This window comes from Geospiza fortis, unplaced genomic scaffold (assembly GCF_000277835.1).
Source record: "Geospiza fortis unplaced genomic scaffold, GeoFor_1.0 scaffold506, whole genome shotgun sequence".
Classification (NCBI taxonomy): domain Eukaryota; kingdom Metazoa; phylum Chordata; class Aves; order Passeriformes; family Thraupidae; genus Geospiza; species Geospiza fortis.
In genome coordinates this window covers 1-22745 of record NW_005054493.1, presented here as the reverse complement: position 1 = coordinate 22745, position 22745 = coordinate 1, and the positions used below count along the sequence as shown (strand labels likewise).

General features: G+C 52.5%; 1 protein-coding gene across 1 annotated transcript; it reads left to right on the top strand.

Moving 5' to 3' along the window:
- Positions 1-2633: 2633 nt before the first annotated feature.
- Positions 2634-22114, top strand: SEC16B (SEC16 homolog B, endoplasmic reticulum export factor; the record flags this gene model as incomplete). Its single annotated transcript, XM_005428604.1, has 21 exons — positions 2634-2884; positions 3851-3957; positions 4476-4575; positions 4691-4787; positions 6302-6440; positions 6786-6943; positions 7528-7589; positions 9206-9341; positions 10499-10723; positions 11363-11460; positions 12412-12493; positions 12607-12724; positions 13246-13357; positions 13549-13654; positions 14353-14493; positions 17370-17483; positions 18115-18187; positions 20229-20480; positions 21352-21413; positions 21709-21846; positions 22007-22114. Coding segments are annotated over exons 1-21 (2679 nt in total), but the record flags the coding sequence as incomplete, so codon positions are not given.
- Between the last annotated feature and the right edge of the window lie 631 nt (positions 22115-22745).

Genomic DNA, 22745 nt, shown 5'->3' with positions numbered 1-22745 from the left:
GTCTATGACAGACCTTTTACTTCAAACCCTCCTGAAGTTTTGAAGGGGAGCTGTGAAATGAAGAGAGATGCTTAATTTCATTCTACTGCAGCAGCTCAGCAGCATGAAGACAGCTCTGCCCTGGTTTGTGTTTCTCCCAGTCAGATTTCTGTGTGGCTGAGTGATAAGGATATTTTTTTTACTTGAAATCTTGAATTCTGCAGAGACTGAGTGCTTATTTCTCAGGATCACCAGGGAAAATTTCTTACTCTCCCAACAGGGTGGAAATTTCAGGGTCTGAAGCTATAATATATGTAGTCTTTCAACATCATTAAAGGAGGGGGTTTCTGACAGTGCCACCATGATGCAAAGCAAACTCTCCTCCCTGTGAATCCCAAATCAGACAGTGCTGTGATGTTCCAGTGGAGGTAATTTGGAGGCTCTGGCAACAGGGGAGAAGGTGAGACATCACTAAACTGCTGGGTGGTAGATGATGGACCTTATATCTGGCTTTAAATGTGGTTTTCTGTGACATCATTTGCCTTAATTTCCTCATTTTCTCAGTTTTTAAGGAGCCATGGAGTGTTCAGGAAGGGGTCTCCAGGCAGGAATCTCTGGTCACTTAGAGAACAAGGCCATTATTGTGTTGTAATGACTGAGATGAGGCAGTGCTGGGGTGGGGCCCAGCTCCATCCTGCCCAAATTCTGCCCTGGGCAGGACATGGTGGGATGGACCTTATTTGCTTGACTTGTGGCTGGGTCTGAATGAAACCAATCAGGTTTTATTAATTTATTAATTTATTAATATATTAGTTTATTGTTTATTTATTTATTTATTTAGGAGATGAGAGGATGTATCAAGGAAGATACTTCATAGTATCCTGGAATGGTTGGGTTCAGGCGCCAGCCACAGCTTCTCTGGGCACCCCGTGCCAGGGCCTCCCCACCCTCACAGGGAAGAATTCCCTCCTAACATCTAATCTAAATCTCTGCTCTTACAGCTTAAAGCTGTTCACCTTTGTCCTTTCACTATCAGCCCCTACTCACTTCACAGCATTAAAAAACTCCACAGAAGAAATATTTGGCTTTTTCTGAACTTGGAGGGCTGCATGCTCCTTACCTGGGGTGGGAGGAGACCCAAGAGATGGGAGAGGTGACCCTCAGGATGCAGAGAGCAGCAGAAATCCCCCGGGAGCCGAGTGCGCGGCCGGCGTGGGGCGGAGGAGCAGGGGCTGCCCTTTGCCCCCTGGCCCATGTGGAATTGGACTTTGGAAGTGGCAACAGGGAGCAGAGGAAGGGCCCTGACAGCCTCTGAGCAGGTGTGTGTGGCTGCTGAGGGGGGAGGATGGTGGTGGGAACCCCCGGCCAAGAATTGGGTGGGCCCTCAGTGGGACTGGAATAATGGGTGGCTGGATGTTTGTGGCTGGGGCTGTTTAGGGCAAGGGTTTACCTGGATGTCACCTAGAGAGCCACAAACTGAGCCACCTCTGTTCAGACCTGTGTGTTTTCCAGTCCTGAAATGACCCCATAGTGCCCTAAACTTTGAGGGGGAGGAGTGAGGAGGGGTTCAGACAGCATCTGGCCATCTCCCTGCATTGAGGAGGCCTGGAGTGGTGGGGGCACTTTGGGTACTGATGCTGCAAGAGGAGACGTGGGGGGCTTGAGGGTGACATCCCCCTGGCAGCTGGGCCTTCACCCATGTGCTGCCCTGGGCTCTCCTCAGGATTTCCTCTTCTGCATGGCACTGCTATAACCAAATCTGGTGCCCACTTGGAATTCTGAAAGGCAGGAGGAAATCCCTGTTTCCACCCCATCCCATAGCTCACAAGAACAAAGCTCCATTTCTCCCTGCTTGCTCTTTTCTTTGAGCAAAACTCCTTGTCCTGCCCAAAGCTTTGCCAATGTCTCCTCCCTTAGTACATATCAGATGGGATTTCACTGCCTGTCACAGAGGGGAGGGGGATTCCTCACCCTCTCACAGCTTGAGGGGGCTGTGAGTGCTGGTGCTTTGCAGCTGGGGGTGCAGGAGGATCCTACCTGGCTATAAGAGGGCTTTTTGAGGTAAGGACAAATTTTATAGCAGGGCCTGTAAGAGAGGTGATGTTTTTAAACAGAAAGAGGAGAGATTTAGGTTAGGTATAGGAAGAAATTCTTTCCTGTAAGGGTGGTGAGGCCCTGGCACAGGTTGCCCAGAGAAACTCCTCATCTCTGGAAGTGCTCAACATCAGGTTGGATGGGGCTTTGGGCAACCTGGTCTAATGGAAGGTGTCCATGCCCATGGTAGTGGTTTGGAACTAGATGATTTTTAAGGTCACTTTCAACCCAAACCATTCTGAGATTCTTGTTCTGGGAAGAGATGAATGTGTGTTGCTTTCAAAGGCAGACCATTTCATCCTGGTGTTTTAAGGGGAGCTTCAAGTTAAAGAAGATGTAGAGATGACTTTTCCTTGCCTCTGGGTATTTTGGAAAGGTTCCTGGGTTTCCAGGATGCTCCCAAAAAGCAGAGAGTAGCTGGCAACGGGCTTCAAAGGGGGCTTTGAGGGCGTTCAAAAGCTGCTGATCAAACACTCTGTGACTTATCATTTGCAGGCCACTAAAGCCATTTGTGGCTCAGGCTCCCCAAACCCAGAGAGGATTTGGCTGGCAAGCTGGTGATGGAGCCCTGGGCCCCAGCCCAGCCCCGGGAGAGGCCGGCAGCGCGAGGCTCATGGGCAGAGGGGCTCCCCGGCCCCCCGGCCCCGCTGCGGCGGCACCTCCTGCAGGCAGGGCAGGCTCCGAGGCCCGGCTCCTGGCACGGGAGACTCGGCCCTGGTCTCCCCTGGGATGAGGGCCACCACCCCCGTGGTGACACCCGCCGGCCGGCTTCCCGCGCTGACAGCACCTACCCCAGCCAGCCCCACGCCAGGTGAGAGCCCTCTGGTCCCTCTTCATGGAAAGCTTCTTAAAATAAGAGCTGCCCATTGCGCTGCTCACAGGTCCTGCCCTTGTGACTGCACAGGGACACAGAGGGTCAGGAGGTGATGTCCAGCTATTCAAGCAGCCCCATGACTTCTATATTAAGGCTGTATAGCATTTGTAGCTCTTCTTAAAACTGTGGCTTCTGTGGTTGCTGTTTGACAAGCTCAGTCTCAGCCCCGAGGTGCATTTTTCTTACAGGTTTGATTAAATGCAGTTCTTTTTTCCTAAGTGCAAGGTGAACAATAAAAATACAAGCGGTAATATAGGAGCAAGAGGCAGCCTGCAAGCTCAGCTGCTGAAACAGTGAAGAGTGGACAGATAAAATGTGGGCTGGAGGATGTTCTCAGTGCTGAGAAAGAGCTTCCAGCAAATCTGGGTTGATTTGCCTGAGTTATTGCCCTCAGTGAGTTATGGAGTCGGTACGTGGGGTTTTGTGCTGAGGTCGTGTGATGCAGATGGGATATTAGGAAGTAAATTTTCTCTCTGAGGGTGGTGAGGCTCTGGCACAGGCTGCCCAGAGGAGCTGTGCTCCATTCCTGGAAGTATTCAAGGCCAGGTTGGACAGGGCTTGGCGCACCCTGGTGTAGTGGAAGGTGTCCCTGCCCAAGGCAGGGGTTGAAATGAGATGATCTTAAAGGTCCCTTGGAAGCCAAACCATTCTTGGATTCTATAACACTGGGCATCACCTGAAACTGCAGTGCACAGCTTTCTCCTAGCTGGGGGCAGCAAAGCATCCAAACCTCCTCCTGCTGCTTCCAGGTGTGATGCTGGACCAGTTCCTGGCCCTGCCAGAGCCAGGGACCTGGCTTTATTTCCATCCCCTTTGCTGCCTCCAAAGGTCCCAAGCAGGAGGGACCCTAGATGTGACCCTGGAACCCTTTCTCCCCCCGATCAGTGTGTTGTGCTTTTCCAGGCAGGGCTATGAAGATCCCCACTGGCAGTATCCTGCAGCTGGCAACAGGGATGGCTACTCCTACCAAAGCCACCAGTGGCAGCCAGTGGCGTGGCAGGATGACAGAGGTACGGGCTCATCCTTTGGGTCTGGGCATGGAGGCAGCTTGCAGGAGAAGTGATGCTTTCCCCAGGAGGGGTTCTTCTCCCAAGGCTTGCACACATGCAGGGCTCTCTCCTGCCCACACTCCTGGGTGCTGGTGGGTGCTCTGTGCAGCACTGGCTCCCTGTCTGCATTTAGGAAATGTGAGCAGGAGCTAGGTGCACCCAAGGGATGCTTGATCTTCACTACCACAGCTAAAAACCATTCCTGGTTCCAGCCTGAGTTTGATGATGCTGTGTGATCAGGATGGCCAGGGCCTCTTCTTTGCTGTGTCTGGACTGAACAGAAGAGGAGGGAGGAAAGAGAAAAGGACATCAGTACTGTGTTGGCAAATGTGCACAAGGCATTATTATCATATCTCCAATGTGTTGGGACCATTTGGAAGCAAAATGAGTGGGCCTGGCAAATTGCCTGACTCATGGATTGTCTCCTGCAACTTCACTGCTGCTCTGGAGGGGTAATGCTGACTCTTGATTCTCTCTAGACCTGAGGCAGGGAGAGTCTTATGGCAAGAGTTACCGGGATCAGCACTACTACAGGGGCTACCACCCCAACCTGGCCACGGGCCCCCCAGGGCACGACAGGTAAAGCTGGGGAGATGTGCAGCCTTGTGAAACCACCTGCTGCAAAATGAGTGGGTCTGTGGGTGGTTCAAAAATCTCAGACCTTCAGTGTGTCTCCCTTTGCTCCCACCTGCAGGACCTACAACTCCTATGAGGAGAGCTACACCTCGACTGCCAGGAGGGAAGGAACCCTCAGCAGTGATTCAGGGGAGGCTGGTGGCTGGTCCAAAGAGGTAACCTCAGGATGGGCAGGGGTGGAGGACAAGAATCTTGGGAAAAATTCATGTGTCCCCCTCCAGCTGAGAAAAGGGCCCCTTTGCTATGTTGCACTCAGTGCCTGACAGTCCCTGGGGACTACTGCAGTGGGTTTTTAGTGTTTGTGTTCTCTCCATCTGCTGGGCTGTCACTCCCCCAGGTGCAGGGCTGTATGCTCAGGTCAGGAGCAGCACAGAAATCCAGGCTTAGTGGGATGTTCTGTAACAGAGCTGGGGAAAGGTCTGGTGTGGTGGTGTTCACAGGGGTCTGGGGATGAGGGAAGAGACGAGGATCTGACTCCATGTTTCAGAAGGCTGATTTATTATTTTATGATATATATTATATTAAAACTATACTAAAAGAATAGAAGAAAGGATTTCCTCAGAAGGCTAGCTAAGAATAGAAAAATAATGAAACAATAACAAAGGCTTATGTCCCGGACAGAGAGTCCGAGCCAGCTGACTGTGATTGGCCATTAATTATAAACAACCAACATGGGCCAATCACAGATGCACCTGTTGCATTCCACAGCAGCAAATAATCATTGTTTACATTTTGTTCCTGAGGCCTCTCGGCTTCTCAGGAGAAAAGAATCCTAAGGAAAGGATTTTTCATAAAACATGTCTGTGACAGTCTGGAGCACAAGCCTGATGAGGAGAGGCAGAGAGGACTGTGGGGGCTCAGCCTGGAGGAAAGGAGGCTCAGGGGTGACCTTGTCGCTCTCTACAACTCCCTGAAAGGAAGCTGTAGCCAGGTGGGGATCAGGCTCCTCTCCCACAGAACAGGTGACAGAACATGAGGAAACAGCCTTCAGTTGTGCCAGGAAAGGTTTAGGTTGGATACTAGGAAAAAAAAATTCTTCAACAAAAGGGTTGTCAAACCGTGGCATAGGCTGCCCAGGGATGTAGTAGAGGCACCATCCCTGGAGGAATTTTAAAGACATGTAGATGTGGCACCTGGGGACATGGTTTAGGGGTGAACATGGCAGTGCTGGATTAATGGTAGGACTCAATCTTAGAGGGCTTTTCCAACCTTAATGATTCCATGATTCTAGCCCTCCAGGTAGCTGACAGCTGTGTGTCATTGTCAGCTCTGTCCACCAAATCATGCTCCATCACACTTGTGTCCTGACTGCTGGGTTTTGCCAAGAGAAAATTAAAAGATCAAATCAAAGCTGCTCTGGTGATTTTGCTCCTGGGTGGTTTTGGTTTTTTTTGGTTTCCAAGCGCCATCTCCTTGGCTGTGGTGATGAGCTCATGTTAGGGCTAGGAAAGCTGTCAGACTACAGCTGTGGCTGATGTAAACTCCTTTTCTAAGCTGTTGGGTGAAGCCAAGCTGGTGTAGGGTGTGAGCTCCTTGGATGGGAATTGGCTGTGCTGCTCCTGCTGGGCACTTCCCTGCAGCAGCAGAGCCTCCCTCACTTCCTGGGAGCAGGAAATCAGCAGTGTCCCTAGCTTTTGAGCCAGGTTTGTGTGCTCTTCCTCCCTCCCAGCCCTCAGGCCAGCCCAGCCTGCTCCTGCAGTACCAAGAGTCAGGACTCAGCTCCAGCAGCCATGAGCTCAGCCAGTACATCCGTGATGGTGCTGATGACTACAGCCCTGGAGTGGAGTCCTGGAACGTGGGACCAACAGGTGAGCTGGAATGGGGGGCTCTGACAAGGGGGAAGCAAGGGAATAAATGGCTGATGGTAGGATAATGGCTGTCTCTCAGCTGGGTCCTCTCCTGGAGGAGGTTGTGCAGGCGCAAGGCATGACTGGGGGGCTGCAGGGTGGGTGAGTGGTCCAGGGTAGGTTTAGGAGCTGCTGTGCACATCTGCTGCTTTGGGGGACAATTCTTGCTCAGAGGGGTCAGTGAAGGGCCACTTAGTTGGGGGACAAGTTTGGGACTGCTCAAGTTTGGGACTGGTCAAATCCTCCACAGTGGAAGTGGTGTGTGATCAGTGTGAGTGGCTCACAGTGGCCTGTGTGTCATTGCAGGGGAGCCCTCGGTGTCCACCCCACCCCCAGCAGTCCCCCTCAAGTTCCCACAGCTGCACACAGCCCTGTGCTTTGGAGCTGGGGGCCACCTGGTGCTGGTGTGTCCCCACCACCCTGCTGAGGGACAGCTGCCCCGTGTTGAGCTGCACAGCCTGGAGGTAGGACACAGCTGGCCCTCCAGGCCCCCCTTCCCCTCCCTGGAGTGGCTCCTGTCACCCTAAGGGATGCAAACATGGTCCATAACCCCAGCAGCCTCCTCAGCAGCCTTCCCATTCCTTGCTCCCATCTTCTGTCCCTTCTACGTGGACTTTCGAGTCTCCCTCGTGCCAGCTTTTGCCTGGGTGTTGTTTTCAGCCCTCAGCTCTGTAACCCTTGGTACCTGTGACCTGCTCAGAGTGATCCCTTCCCATGGGGACAGATGTGGTTTGTACCTCTCCAAAGGACAACTCCACTCATCTTGCCAAGGTGCTCCAATACAGGGGCCTTGTCCCCAAGTCTACCACAGCATTCCAGTCTCCTATTTCACCTCCAGAAGGAGGCAGATTTTCAGACATTTCTTTACTGGACCTTAGCACTGGAGTCCATGTGATAGCTGAGGCTCTGTGCTCTGTGGTTACCCTAAGACAGCACAGGGTTCACTGGCACTGTTGAATCTTTGGCCAAGGCACTGGCTTCCCAATAGCCCAGCTGGGGCTGGTCTGACTGCTGGAGGCCAGCTGCTGAATTTGCTTTTGTTTTTTAGGCAATCCTTCATGGCACAGAAGAGCTGGAGGAGCTGCAAGCCTTCCCTGGGCCCCTGGCCAGGTATAGCAGCACAGGCAGGTTCAGGAGCTGTGTCCTCCTGGCTGTCTCCTTTATGAGGAGACGTGGGCTCAAGGCAGACTCAGAGAGTCCCTGTGGTTTTGAGTTATTCACAAAGGCCATGTCTAAGTTCAGGCTGGGAGCCCGGCCCCTTTGATGCAGTCTGGGTTGGTTTGCCTTGTGGGATATGGTATTTTGAATATTCATAGGATGTGGGTTTAGTGTGGTTTGTACATCTGACCTTACTTTGTACTCATTTTGTCTCAGAAAAATGATTTTTTTGGGTTTCTTTGGACATCTGAAGCCCTGGGTCAACCTGTGGCTTAGCTTTTCCTAAAGTTTTTGTCCCCTGAGATGGCTGAGCCACAGCAGGGTCAATATGTTCCTTCATCCAGTGTGAGCCTGGGGATGAATCAGGGGTGCTGCATCAGGTTGTCTCTATTTCTGGCCACTCCCAACCAAAGCAGGGAGAGAAAAGGAAAAAGCATTTACCAAGCAAAAAGGCTGTGCATACACAGAAGCTGGGGGGAATATCTGGAATATCTGGAGCTTCCCCTGTGAGCTCTTGTGAGACCCACCTGGAGTGCTGCAAACAGGTCTGGTGCCACCAGCACAGGAAGGACATGGAACTGCTGGAGCAAGTCCAGAGGAGGATAAAGGGACTGGAGAAACCTCCCTATGCAGACAGGCTGAGGAAGTTGGGGCTGGAGAAGAGAAGGTTGTGTGGAGACATCACAGCACCTTCCAGCATCTGAAATGGCTACAAGGAAGCCAGAGAGGGTCTCATTGTCAGGAACTGTAGAGACATGACAAAGGGCAGCAAGTGCAAATTGTAAGAGGGGAACTTAAGGTTGGATATATGGAAGAAATTCTTCCCTCTGAGGGTAGTAAGGCCTCAGGTTGCCCAGAGAAGTGATGAATGCTCTGTCCCTGGAAGTGTTCAAGGCCAAATTGGACAGGGCTTGGTCTAGTGGAAGGTCCCATGGCAGGGAGGGTCAGACTAGGTGAGCTTTAAGCTCCCTTTCAACCCCCAGACCATTCTGTGATTCTGGGTTACCACTTGTTCCAAAGGGTACCTCAGGAATCTCCATATAATATGCTGGAATGACTCAGTCAGGATCAACATCTCCACCTGCAGTTTCTCTCTCCTGTTTTATCCACTCTTTCTTTCTAACTGAATGGTTATTTTATTGTATGGCAGCACTTCTGCCTGGCTTGCACATAGCTGAAGGGTTTCTGTGGTCACACAAGTGACCCTCCACTCTGCCTCCACAACAGATTGTGCCTGCTTCTGCAGCCTTGGACATCCATGGATGTAATGGCAGCACAGCAAATCCAAACTGTCTTTTTGCAGATGGATGGAGGAAAATATTATCAGGAGGGCAAAGAGTGGGTTTGAAATGTACTTTGCATCCTGAAATGCAGAGATCTGCTAGGTGTCACAATAAATTTGAGTGTGTTTGAACTTAAAAGTAGTCATTGGTACTGGGGATCTTCTTTCCTCCAGCTCTTGCTTGGAATCTTTGGCATCCCCATCAATGAACCTGGGGACTGAGCCTGAATGATGCCCTAGGTTGCTTTGCCTTGGGTTTCTTTGATGTTTCTTTCTGCTGCTGTAGGGAAGATCTGCACAAGGTGGATGTGATGACCTTTTGCCAGCAGAAGATAAGTACAGGCTGTGATCTCTCAACACAGAGGGGCAGAGATTCCTCTCTCCTCTGGAAACTCCTGGTCCTCCTCTGCCGGCAGAATGGGGTAGGTATCCCATGGAAGGGGCTGACCCTTTTGATCTTGGACATGAGACAAGTAATATGTCCCTTAGGTGCCTCTTGATCCAGTTGCTATTTTGGGGGAGGGAAGGGGTGTACCTTAAGAGGATCTGATGTTCATTCCTCAGTTTGATGCTGCCTGGATATTTGTAGCAAATCCTTCTCCGTGATTGCTTTTTGTCCTTGGGAACTGCCAACAGCCCAGTGAAGGGGACTGGTGCCACCTTCATGGAGGAGCCAGCACTTACACTTAAAAGGGGCCTGTTCCCTTAATCCAGTGAAATCCACCCAATCCAGTATGCAGCTGCTTGTTGGAAGCAGGTCAGAGGGAGTGTTGTGAAGGTCTTGCTAATTGTGCTGAGTCCTTTTCCTTCCAACTCCCTGTGCTGTTGGCCAAAGCTGATCTTGTTTGGGGCACGTGCTGGGATGAGGATTCAGGTGTAAGAGTGGGGCAGACTGGAAGTGCCGTCAGCCTTTGCTCGTGGGGTTTCAGGTTTCTGTGGTTGAGATGACTCCTGAGGTATTAGAAAGTCTTTTTTCCCAGCTCGCGACCAAAGAAGTTGATATTTGTTGGTTTTGCTTTTCAAGGTTGTTTATTTTCTCTTATCTGTTCCATTCTTTCTCTGACCTGCTGAGATCTGTCCAGCAGGTTGGTTCATGGCACAATGACTGCCCTTGGGGTGGTGTTAACTTTTTACACTATGAACTATGTGTACTTTATTTACAATAATTTTCCAATACCTATCACCTATGTTAGACAGTCTGTCTCTATTCTAAACCAATCAAAAAGTGTCACTATCCCAGCAGAAGATGGAGGACAAGAAGAAGGAGAAGAAGGACAGGACATGCTCAGATTCCTCCATCTTGCCTCTTGAACCCCCATTCTAAATCACCAAAATTCTACTTTTTCGCCTTGTGACAAATTCACTATCATCCTACTCAAACTCTTGTGGCTTGTAAATCTTCACACAAAGTTGGTAACTTTTTCCATGGGCTAAAATTGAAGGCCCAGCTGTTTTTGACTCCGTGCCAAGGTCTCTGAGCCCCTTGCCAGGGTCTTGAATCACCCAGGGCAGCCAGGGGAATGTCCTGGGTCCCAACCCTGGGGCAGCCTCCAGGTAGCTCCTTCCTTCCCTTTGGCAGTCCATGGTGGGCTCAGACACGGCGGAGCTGCTGATGCAGGACTGCAGGCGCCAGGACAGGTACAGGAGGCAGGAGCCTGCAGCCAACCTGCTGGGCATGGCCGATGACGAGTGGGCGCAGCGGCACCCGCTGGACCTCATCACCGGGGAGCTCCCACCCGTCGTGGAGACACAGGCACAGATCGTGGAGAAGTTCACCAAGCTCCTCTACTATGGCAGGAAGAAAGTAAGTGGTGAGTGGGATCCAGGATGTGGGGCTGAAGGTTTTGTCCTTCTTGGGCCTGTTGGCCTCTTCAGGCAGGTTTTAAAGGGAAGGGTGGTCATGAAGTGACTTGTGGTTGTGGGATCAACCCTCCAAGCTGTGTTTGTACAACGGAGCTTTGGCAGTGATTTCCCACCCCTGGGAATTGGGATGGGAGACCCAAGTGAAGATGAGATGCAGAGGCTTTTACCAGCATTTCCACCACATTTAGTTTCATAGAGTCCCAGAATGATTTGCTTTGGAAGGGACCTTAAAGGTCGTCTTGTTCCAAACCCATTTGCAGCTATGTGATCTCACAGGATACCTAAGGTCCAAGGAGAAGAGAGAGGAGGGCTACAGATTGGGTGCCCAGACTGGGATCCCACAGCTTTGAGGGCTAACAGGCAGCACAGACCTGGAAATCTAGGGGACACAACGTTGCTTTGAAGGTCCAAGTTCTTGTAAATTTTCAGGGTAGAAAGACAAAGGGACCTGGAAGAGATTTTTGGAGGATGCTAACTAAAGCCAGAGCAGTTATTGTGACTCTCCTCTGAGCTGGGGGAGCAGAGGAGGGAGGAACCAGAGTTGGGTGCAAACCTTCTTTCTTCTCCCCCTCACGTGCAGGAGGCTCTGGTCTGGGCTATGAGAAACCAACTGTGGGGCCATGCCCTGTTCCTCTCTAGCAAGATGGACCCTCGGACATACAGCTGGGTCCTCACTGGGTAAGTTGGAGAAGCTCAAGCAGGGTATGATGTTCCATGGCTGGCTTTCCAAGCCCGCTGTCCCTTCAGTGCCCCCTGAATTGGAAAAGAGCATTGATTCCAGCTGGAGCCTTTCCAGAGGGGGCAAAGGGGACAGAGGGCATCCATCCAAACAGGCCTGAGTCCTTCAGGCTTCCCAATGGACAGGAGAAACCAGGTGGGGGGCTGGAAAGCAGGAGAAAAGCCATTCCCTGGAGATGGAGGGTGAATTTATTCTGAGTCTCTGACTTTGCCCATGCTGCTCTTGCAAAGACAGCCATGGGGCAGGGGGAGCTGAGCCATTTTCACTGTGATCCAGTCTAGTCCCAGCTGTTCATCCCACTTGTATGAGCATTTTCTGGTGGAATTTAATGTACTTAGTCTGGATTGGGTTGATCCCTTCAGGGAGAGTTAAGCAGAAATTTTCTGTCTTGTGGAACCCAAACCCTTTTAAGGAGGTTTTATGCAGTGTTGTCCTGGAGACCTGCCTTCTCTGAAGGTAATACAGATCATCACCCCCAGAGGCTGGTGATCCTCTCTGCCTCCTATTTACAAGGGCATGGAGTGAAAGGATAGGGAGGAATGGCTTGAGCTGAAGGAGGGTAGATTTAGATTAGATGTTATAAAGAAGTCCTTCCCTGTGAGGATGGGGAGGCCCTGGCACAGGTTGCCCAGAGAAGCTGTGGCTGCCCCATCTCTGGAAGTGTCCAAGGCCAGGTTGGACTGGGTTTGAAGCACCCTGGTCCAGTGGAAGGTGTCCCTGCCTATGACAGGAGGGTTGGACTAGAAGGTGCCCTCCGACTCAATCCCTTCTTGGATTCTCTGGGAAGCCCCTCAAGACATCAGTTTCCTGGGGCACTTGGGCTGTGCTCTGGGAGGTGAATGAAGGTTTGGGGTCCTGGGGTGCTGCCCTTCTCTGCTCTCTCCTCACAGGTTCACCAGCACACTGGCCACCAACGACCCACTGCAGACCCTCTTCCAGCTGATGTCAGGAAGGATCCCTCAGGCAGCTCTGGTCCGTGAGCAAGAGGCTGGCCCTGGCATGTGTTCCCCTGTGCTGAACCTGCCTGTGACACCCACCTTTGGTGACCATCTCTGCTCACCTCTGCTCTCCTCCTGTCCCTCCAGTGCTGCGGGGATGCCACGTGGGGGGACTGGAGGCCCCACCTGGCTGTGATGTTGTCCAACAAGGTTGGAGACACAGAGCTGAACCACCGAGCCATTGTCACCATGGGGGACACTTTGGGTGAGCTGGGATCAGTGGGAGCAGCCACAACAGGGGTGGGCACTGCAGTGTCAGCGTGCACGTCCACACTGAGATGGTTGTGCCTGTACCCCTGGAGCTGCAGTGCCTGTGTGGTGGAAGGGGTGAGGTGCCAGTGGATCCTCAAGTGAATCAGGCCCAGGCACATCCATGAGATGCTCTTGTGGAGACACCTGGAGCAGTTGGGCCCAAGGAAGGTGCAGGTAACTGCAGGGACTGAGCCTTGCCCTGAGTGGTGGGATTCTATGCACCCTGCAAGTGTTGGAGCTGGCCTTGCTCAGGGTCACCCAGCTCTACCATTGAACAGAAACCTCCTGAAACAAAAAGCAGCAATTTGGGCAAACAGACAAACAACAGGAACAAGGGAGAGGAGGGATCAGGGTCTGCACGGCCAGGAAAGTGAGGCAGTTGGGTTTGCGTTTTTGCGTGAGCTTGGGGACCTCCAAAGCGAAGCTGACCATGTGGTGATGTCTCAGACTAATTATTTGTCTTTTTCCATGCAGCCAGCAAGGGAGCAGTGGAAGCAGCTCATTTCTGCTACCTGATGGCAGATGTTCCCTTTGGTTACTTTGGAGCAAAGGCAGATCGCATGGCCCTGCTGGGCAGCAGCCACCGGTGAGCAAGAACTGCAGGCTGGCGTTCTTGCCAGAGTCACCTGCCCCACGTTTTCCCCCTCGCTGGGATCTCACTCCGATGCAGAAGCAATCCCCGGTCGGGGCTTTTCCTGCTGCTAATGTGCGCCCTGTGTGGGGCTGTTTGGGGAGGAGCCCTGCTCCTGCTCGCTGACCCCGCCCCTCTCCCCGCAGCCAGGCGTTCTCCCGGTTCGCCCGGACTGAGGCCATCCAGAGAATGGAAATCTTGGAGTACTGCCGGCAGCTGCGGCAGCCCGAATCCTTCCTGCTCCCCTTCCAGGTAGTGCATGTGCTCAACTACATCTCGTGCAGATGCTCAGACTTGCCCCAGAACACGGACCCATCTCCCTGAAGCCTGGAATTCAAGCTGTTCCTGAGACTTGTCCCCTTACTGGGCTTTGGGAATGATGGGGAGGTTGCCTTGGCCAAGGGACTCATTCAGAGCAGGTTTTGGGGTGCACAGTTTGTCTGATCAGTGCTTGCTCAGCTCTCATTGCCTTCCTGCTCTGGGTAACAGGTGAGCATTTCCTATTGCAAAGCAGCACCCAGCTGTTGCTGCCTGGAAGTGTTCAAGGCCAGGCTGGATGGGGCTTGGAGCAACCTGGTCTAGTGGGAGGTGTCCCTGGCCATGGCAGGGGGCTGGAACTAGATAAGCTCTGATGTCCCTTCCAACCCAAACCATTCTAGGATTCTGTGAAGCTCCCTGCTTCAAGGAGAGGGGCCTGGATGCCTCCATGGGGATGGGTGGAAGTGACCTCTGGGTGCAGGATCCAGGGCAGAGGATTCTGTGAAGCTCCCTGCTTCAAGGAGAGCAGGCTGGATGCCTCCATGGGGAGGGGTGGAAGTTGCAAGTGACCTCTGGGTGCGCGATCCAGGGCACTGTGAGCCACGCTGGGGCGATGTGCCCAGCACAGGGCACCCACAGGCCTGTCCATCTCCCTGTTCCCACCCCTGGCTGCTCTGCCTCCCTCTCCCAAGGTGTACAAGCTGCTCTACGCCTCCCGCCTGGCTGACCACGGGCTGCCAGCCCAGGCCCTGCAGTACTGCGAGCTCGTGGCCACCACGCTCCTGCGCTGCGACCCCGCCGCGCACCCCGTCCTGGCTCAGCAAGTGGTGAGGGTGAGTCTGCAGCTCCTGCATCCCAACCTGGGTGTGATACCTGCTCAGGAACTGCTGGGGTGGGAGTGGTTGGCAGCTCTGAGCAGCCCCCTGGGGTTTGCTGCTGAGTACAGCAAAGCCAGCGCTTCCACAGGGTTTCTAATCCCAGTGGATTTTGGGCAGAAAACAAAGGTGTTATGTTGACTGCCAAGTAGGAGCAGAGTTATTTGGAAACAAAGGAGGTTTTTAAGTCTGGTGGGGTTTTCTGAACTTCTAAATGTCACAGGCTTAAGAAATGAAGTCTAAGTGCACATTTCCCCTCCAGCACATCTTCTACAATTCTCTTTACCTCCCGAGGGATGTGCTCTGGGGTGACACTGAGAGGGAGCATGGTCCAACGTGTAGCACCAAGTGAAGCCCCTCTACTTCCTGAGCAGGGGGCTGGGGTAGAGAGGGGCAAGGCCAAGTGTCCCAGGTCTCCTTGAGGCTCTCACAACACTGGGCAGTGCTGAGGCTGCTTGTCACCTTCCTCCAGCCTTTAGGACCAGGTTGAATGAGGCTTTGGTGGGTTTAGTGGAAGGTGTCCCTGCAAATGGCAGGGGGGTGGAACAAGATGAGCTTTAAGGTCCCTTCCAACCCCAAATCATTCTGCGATTCTATGAAAGGCACTAAAGCCGTGGTGCTGTGAGGTGAGGGGCAGCAAGATGCCTGTCTGAAGTGGGTGCTGCTGAGTTTACCCAAAATTTGGCTGGCACTGCTTCCTCACCCCATCTTCGAAGCCTATTTGCCGTCTAACAGCCTTTTAGATCTGCCATTCTGCTGGGGATAATGCTTCTCCTGGGAGAAAACACTTTCATCTGAAAAACTAGTGCATTCGTAGATGCTCTTGTCTTTGATGTTCTAGACTGTGTTACAAATTATGATACACATTAGTGTTTGATTAAGACTTCCCCTCTTTTGAAGCTGGGGACGATACACAACCAGGTGCTGGTTCATTAATACTGGATCAAAGTGCACATAAGCTTTTGGATTAAACATTCCCCCCGTTTAGGAGTAATCACGCTTATAATTTCCTTTTTCCTGTGATTGATTTAGGATGAGCATAGGTGTGTTTGTAAAGAGATGGGACAGTGGGTAGTGCAGGCTCCTGGTTGGCTGCAGGGTTACTTTGCTCTCCTGGCCAGTCCCAGTCCCAAGCTGGGGTCTGGTTGGGCAGGTCCTGCCTTGCTGTAAACTCCCAGACCTGGGAAGTGTGCTTTGTGCTGGTTTAGAGGTTGTGTTTTAAAAGTTCAGGAGTAGAAACAAATGGTTGCTAGGACTGGTGCAGGAAGGAGCAGCTGATTCCTGTGTGGCTGTGGAGGGTGGCTGAGCTGTAAAGTCACCTCTGGGTGGCTTTTGGTGGCCCTCAAGGTGGCAGCCTTGTAGCAAAGCATTGAAGATAAGGCAGCATGAGGTAGCCAGAGGAAACTTGAGAAATCCCCAAGAATCCTAGAATGGTTTGGGTTGGAAGGGACCTTAGAGATCACCTAGTTCCAACTCCCCTGCCATGAGGGACACCTTCCACTGGATCAGGGGCTGATATCAGAGAGAGAAAATTCAGTGAAGATGTGGATGAACAGCGGTGCTTTGAGTGCCATCTCCCCTCACCCAGCTGTCTTAAAACTGGATCCTTGTCTAAGCAACTCCTTCAAACAGGGGATGAGCTCTGCAGGGAGCCCTCCATCTCACCTTGGACTCCTGGGTCACCCTGGAAGAGCCTTTTGCTCCACTGATGGGAGCTGGAGCCCCAAGTCACTGAGATGGCTGTGGCCAGGGCAGCACAGACCCCTGTTCTGCAGGAGAAATTAAACACACAGCAGCAATACTGCAGAGAGGGACCTGGGGGAGATAGTGGAGCATGGAAAAAATACTGAGCAGCAGCATAACAGGATGCTGTTACAAAAGAAAAAAAAAAACCTCACCATGTTATAGTGTTATTCTGGGTTGTGAGAGTACAACTGTCATATCTGAGACAAGGAGGTGATAATCCCCCTGTGCTGGGGTCTCAGGGGTCTTGGCTGGGGCCTGTTTGGGCTGCTGTATGTGGAGACAGGGCTAAATTGGAGTGAGTGTGGGACTGGAGAGCTGGGGTGATAAGAGATTGAGGGGAAAATGACCTCTGAAGAAGGGCTGAGGGTTATTTCTTCTAGGCAAGATATGGTGGGGGAGAAAGGGGCATGAGGGATGTGATAACAGCCCTCCAGCACACAGGAGGCTGCTCGTGGGGGATGCTGGCTGGCTCCTCTCACAGCTTCCATGGGAGCAGGGATAGAGAGGCTTAATTTGCAGTAGGGAAGATTTCACTTAGATATTAAGAAAATACTCTTTAGCTCTAAGGACATCAAGCATCAGGACAAGTCTGGGAGGCTGTGAAATCTTCTCAGAGATTTGTAAATGCAGATCAGAAAAACACCAGCTCCCATCCATCCTCATGGGCTAGGTGAGGAGCTTATGAGCTGCCCTGGGAGCTGGGCTCTTTCCAGGGCTTCTGGTGGGGTGTCCTGTAACCCTGCCAGTGCCCCAGGATGCCTGTTAGGGGGTTGATTAAAGCCACTCGTTTTCCTCAGGGGGGGAAGGGGATGGTGATATTTACCTGTCTCTTTGATGCAAGGAGCATCTTTGACACAGTATTTTGGCATCTCTGTGGAGGTGCTGAGCCAGCTCTGCTGAGTCTGTGGGGCATGGGATGGGCCAGCACCTCTGTGGGGGTGCTGGGAGAAGGAATAAATCCTGCACAAGAGGCTGGTGTTATTTTACCCCCATATTATGAAGTGACGCTGTTTTCCTGAGCCCCTGTGTGATGGATCCCTGTGGATCTGACCCGTGTGCTAATCCCTGCTGTGCCCCTGGCCCTGCAGCTGGCTGAGAGGCTGAAGCTCTGTGACCCTCTGCTCCTGGAGATGCCAGAGCAGGAGCAGGCACTGGAGCCTGACTGGCTGGAGCAGCTCCGAGCCTGCTGCCAGGAGTGGGAGGTAAGGAGAGGCAGTGGGACAGCTGCTCTGTGCTGTGGTCTGTCTGCAGGAGCATCTCCTCCTCTTCCCTGAGTCTGAGGGGATGGAGGGTCAAAAGCTGCTGTTCTTTGGCTTGTGCGCTCTGAGATGTGGTCTGTGCTCTGGGTGCTGCAGATTCAGTGGGAGCAAGGGGCTTGCAGTGCCTGAGGGCTGCAGAGCTTCACACAGGGCAAAATTCTCTCTGTTTTGGCTCAAGGAGGGCAGGCAAGGACTGGTGGGTGAGTGATGGTCTCCCTTTGCAGGGAGGACATTGCAGAGGTCACTCGTGGGTTGTCACCTTGTGGGTGTACTCCGGGGTCTTTTAACTATGGTCTGGTGTTTGGATTAATGCTCTTCATTCAGATTTCACACCTGCTTTTGGTTTTTTGGCCTTTTCCATCTTGTTTCCCCTCCTGCCTGCTCTCAGGGGTGCTGCAGCCCCTCTTGCTTGCTGGGAAAGAGCTGGTGTGGGTCTCTCCTGCAGCCTGGGGTGGGCTATGAGCCCCAGATCCATGAGCACTGTGCTTTCCTTTGCATTGGCCTCATGGTTTCCTTAGTTTTTGTCCCATGCCACCCTTTTCCCTATCCATTTTACCATGTTTCCCCTCTGCAGGTGGAAGATGATCTTCCTCCAGAGGTGGCACCCGCTCAGCTGGAGCTGCCCTGTGCTGTTCTACCAACAGCAGGTAAATAGAACAAAGCAGCAGGTTGTGGTCTCCCCAGTGGGCTCCCCCTGCATGGAACTGTGCTGCCATGGGCTGGGAAACAGCTTCCCAATCCCTGGAGTTTTTACCAGCAGCAGCTCCTTGCTGCTTGCATCCCCCCAGAGCTCAAGGGCTGCTCCTGCCTGGATGCATCCCTCAGGCACGGGCTGCAGAGTGAGGGCTCAATGCTTGGTGCTCATACAAAGTCAGAGTAATTGGGCCTAATTACCACAGCTGCAAGGTCCCTCTGGGTGCCGTGGGAGGAGGAGAGCAGCTGAGGGTGGGTGCTGGATGAGCCTCCCAGCTGAGCCTCAGGGGAGACAGCCCCATTCCCAGGCAGTCCTCTGAGGGTGCAAACTGGAGCTGAACTAAAGGGATTTCACACTTAGAGAGCAAAGGATTCAGGAAGGAGCTCATCCTGCTCTGTGCCAGGCTGCAGGATGCCTGTTGCTGAATACTCAGCATTTCTCCTTCCCTGCTGCCTCTTTGATCCCTTTGCTTCACCCTTTGGTGACCCCAAGAGTCTACTCTTGTGCCAGCCCACCCAGAGGGCCCAGAGACATCAAGAGGAGGGACACAACCATCCCCTGGTGTCAAGGGAAGAGCATGGGGGCTTTTCTTTCCCAGCTGGGCAGCCATCCATTGGGATGTCCCATTGAGGAGAAGTCGGGGAGGTGTTGCTTCACATCCAGCTCCATCAGCAGGATGCTCCTGCACAGTCCCCTGCTCCTTGGATCTGCCTTTGACTGGGAGTGCTGGCACTGAAGTGTGGAGAGCAGAGGCTGGTGCAGACAGGATGAAACACAACTAATTCCTTCAAGCTGTTTCTTCCTATCAGCTTTTCCTGCTGCTGCCAAATTCCTTTTCAAAGAGCTTTCCCAGGCAGTAAAAAGGATCATCAATCCTGATTGACTTCTGCTGCTATCAGGGCTCAGACTATGATCTTCCTTCCCTGGAAGGAAATTGCAAGTGTGATGATCCCATTGGCTTGGCTTCTCTAAGCAGCCAGGTCTGCTCCATGTGGTCTCCACAGCTCACCTTCCCTGTGCTTGGCCCTTTTCTTCATGGTGAAGGCCATCCAGAGCCACCACCTGAGGGACCTGCATGCAGAGAAAGCTGGCTTGGTGCTGAATTCAATCCATCTTGGAAAGACAAAGCCCAAACCAGGTGTCAAGCTGGGATCCACGTGGTCCTCCCCGACTTGTTCCAGCTGAGCTTGCCAGGCAGCATGAGTTTGAGCATCCATCCTCCTCCTTGTGGATCTCCAGGCCATGTGGGAGCCGCTCATGGCTGTGAAGCCAATCCTGAGTGGGCTGGAGGCGATGCTGGCAGCAAAGCAAAGGGTTTGATAGCATCAAGAGGTGCCCTAATCCTTCCCTATGGGATCTGGGTCCTGCCTGCCATGTCTCCCAGCAATGGGAGAGGAGTTTCCCAGTGCCCACTGTTTCTGGCAGGAGGCTGCTGAGCTGGAATGGGCAGGACACACACCTGGGACCAATGTGTGTGTGAAATAAAACCAATCCTGCTCGCTCAACTTGCCTTTCAAACAAAAAAATCCCAACCCTGAATAAATCTGCCTAAAGCAAGGAACTCATCCGTGGGTGCTGCTGTGGAACAGGAATGAAAGCTACCTGCTGAATATTTCCTGCTCAGGGTGTGCAGCAGGAGTGGGGGAAAAGGCTGGAGACCTCAGGCTCCTTTGAGCTGCTGGTGCATGCTGCTTGTGGGCTCTTTGCTTCCATAGCATTCCCCTTCTGAGCTCATTTATAGCCTCAGGTACATTCCCAGCATTAAAAAATAATTCCCCCAGTGTTTCCCAGCCCACCTTCCTTGAAACCTCTGGAAGGTTCCTATTGCTGTGCTGTGTCCTACCTCCTCCCTTGCCTGGTCCCTGAAGCCTTTCCTCACTCCCCCAGTTCTGCTGATGTTTAATGGAAAAGGGAAGAAATCTGTGCAACAGCCCGACAGAATTATAAACATTACAAAAATTGTAAACTCCTGAGGTGTGGGATTTTTTTGGCAGATGAAGAGCCTGGCAATGAGATTCCTCAGAGTGAAAGCTACCAGTATGACCAGTGGTTTGAGCCTGTGCCATCCCAGGGACTGAGCTCCCAGGGGGACATGTCCCTGAGGTCCCCAGCACCTGCTCAGGTCGTGGCATCTCCACTGCCCAGCGTTGGGAGAGACCTGCAGCCTCCTGTGATCAGCCAAGAGACACCTGCCCCTCTGGGAGGGGGTTGTGCTGAGCCCCCTCCACAGCCAGTGCTGCCAGCAGGTAAGTGCTGCAGCCTCGTTTCCCTGCAGAAATCACAGAATCCCAGAATGGTTTGTGTTGGGAAAGGACGTTAAAGATCATCTGGTTCCAACCTCCTGCTATGGGCAGGGACACTGTGATGGTGTTTGCAGGGGTCTTAGGATGAGGGAAGAGAAGAGAATGTTGACTCTATGTTTCAGCAGGCTTGATTTATTATTTTATGATATATATTATATTAAAACTGTACTAAAAGAATAGAAGAAAGGATTTCATCAGAAGGCTAGCTAAGAATAGAAAAAGAATGATAACAAAGGCTTGTGACTCAACAAGATAGTCTGGACAGCTGGACTGTGATTGGCCATTAATTAGAAATAACCATGAGACCAATCACAGATCCACCTGTTGCATTCCACAGCAGCAGATAATCAATGTTTACATTTTGTTTCTGAGGCCTCTCAGCTTCTCAGGAGAAAAAAATCCTAAGGAAATGATATTTCAGAAAATATCATGGCTACAGGACACCTTCCACCGAGGGACACCTTCCACTAGACCAGGTCCCATCCAGCCTGGGACCAGGTCCCATTCCAGAGATGGTGCAGCCACAGCTGCTCTGGGCAGCCTGTGCCAGGGCTTTACCACCCTCACAGCAAGGAATTTCTTCCTTAGAAGTTGCCTTTGAGATGCACCAGTTCAGCCTCACCACTTGCTCCCTGGTGCTGGCAGGGACAGGGACCAGAATGGCCTTTTGCATCTCTTGGGGGGACATCTTGGCCACCACGTGGTGGCTGTGCTCTGGAGAGGGGTATGGTAGAAGCTCTGGAAATACCTCTGATGGATAAATCCATAGCTCCACAGATCAAAACTTGACTGTGTCCTTTTCTCTGCTCCACAGGAGAAGCTGAGGAGCCCTGGGGTGCCTCAGGAGGGGTGCAGCCAGCCCTCCTCTCAGAGCAGGTGAGTCAGAGGAGCCAGAGAGACCATCCCACCGAGGGTCCTGGCTGCATCTGGGATGTGTTGACCCATCCTTCCATGCACTGAACTCACATGGAATCCCCCCATCATGGTGCCAGTTGTTGCCTTGGGTAAAAGCTGTGCCCTGCTGTGGGTGCTCTTGCTGTGTAAGGGCATGTGGGGGTCCCTGGGGGTGCTTCCCAGTAATCTGGGTGTGGAGCAGTCCCAGGGGGCTCTGACCATGCTCGGTGCAGCTCCTGTGGGAGCAGCACGTGGCAGCTTCCATGTCTGATGGCAGGAGGAATTACCAGCCAGGACTCGGACTCTCTCAGAGACCTCCACTGTCTCCCTGGGGGACAGCCAGCCCTCCTCGGACAGCGCAGCTGAGGACACTGCTGAGGAGCAGGCAGAGGCCATGAAGCCAGAGGAGGACAAGGTGAGCATGCCAGAGCCATCATGAGCCTCATGCCCTGAGCTTACCTGGCCCTGATGCGAGCCCTGCCCCTGGAAAAATGGTGCCCACTCCCAGCAGGCACCTGGAGGACCTGGCATCCACCCCTTCTTATCCCTTTCCATTCTTTTCCTTCATTTTCCAGAGCTCTGGATTCAGGTGGTTTGGCTGGTTTCGGTCAAAACCCACCAAGGAAACTTCTCCCAAAGCTGAGTCTGACACAGGCTCAGACTCTCCCACATCAGGACCACAGGTAGGGGACAAAAAGCCATCCTGTCCCTGGTGACATGTGGGGTGCAGCTGTGAGAATGGGTGACACATCTCCCCATTTCTCCCTGTCCTCATGCAGGGACCATGGCCATTCCATGTGGGGGCAGATGGGCACTGGGAGCCCTTTTAGCCTGGAAGTGAATCCTTGATTAATAATAAGTGTAAATTCATATAGCCTCTTTCATATATATATAACATAAATTCATATAGCCTATTTCACCCATGAGGTCATCCAAGCCCTTGGCAAACTCTGCAGGGATCCCTCGCCCTCCGCTGGAGCGGAACACAGCAGCTGTGAGCAGCACTGCTCTGGCAGGTTTTAGGAGATGCAGGGAAGGGAAAACCTCTTTAATTGGCAATGCAGCAGTGAGGGGGAAGCAGCCATGCGTGGTTATCCCAGATCTAGCCAGATCCTAAGGGCATCACATCCCTGATGGCTTGGAGCTTGGAGTGAGAACCTCCCCTGGAAGTTTCTTCCTGGTAGAGAATGATCTACAGTCCCAGAGCAAAAAAATGTTGGGATATTCTTCTAAAACTAGCAGGAGATGAAGAACAGAAGGGGACCCATGGACCTTGGCCCCTCACACTGTACCCAGGCTTGGTATCCAGCCTCC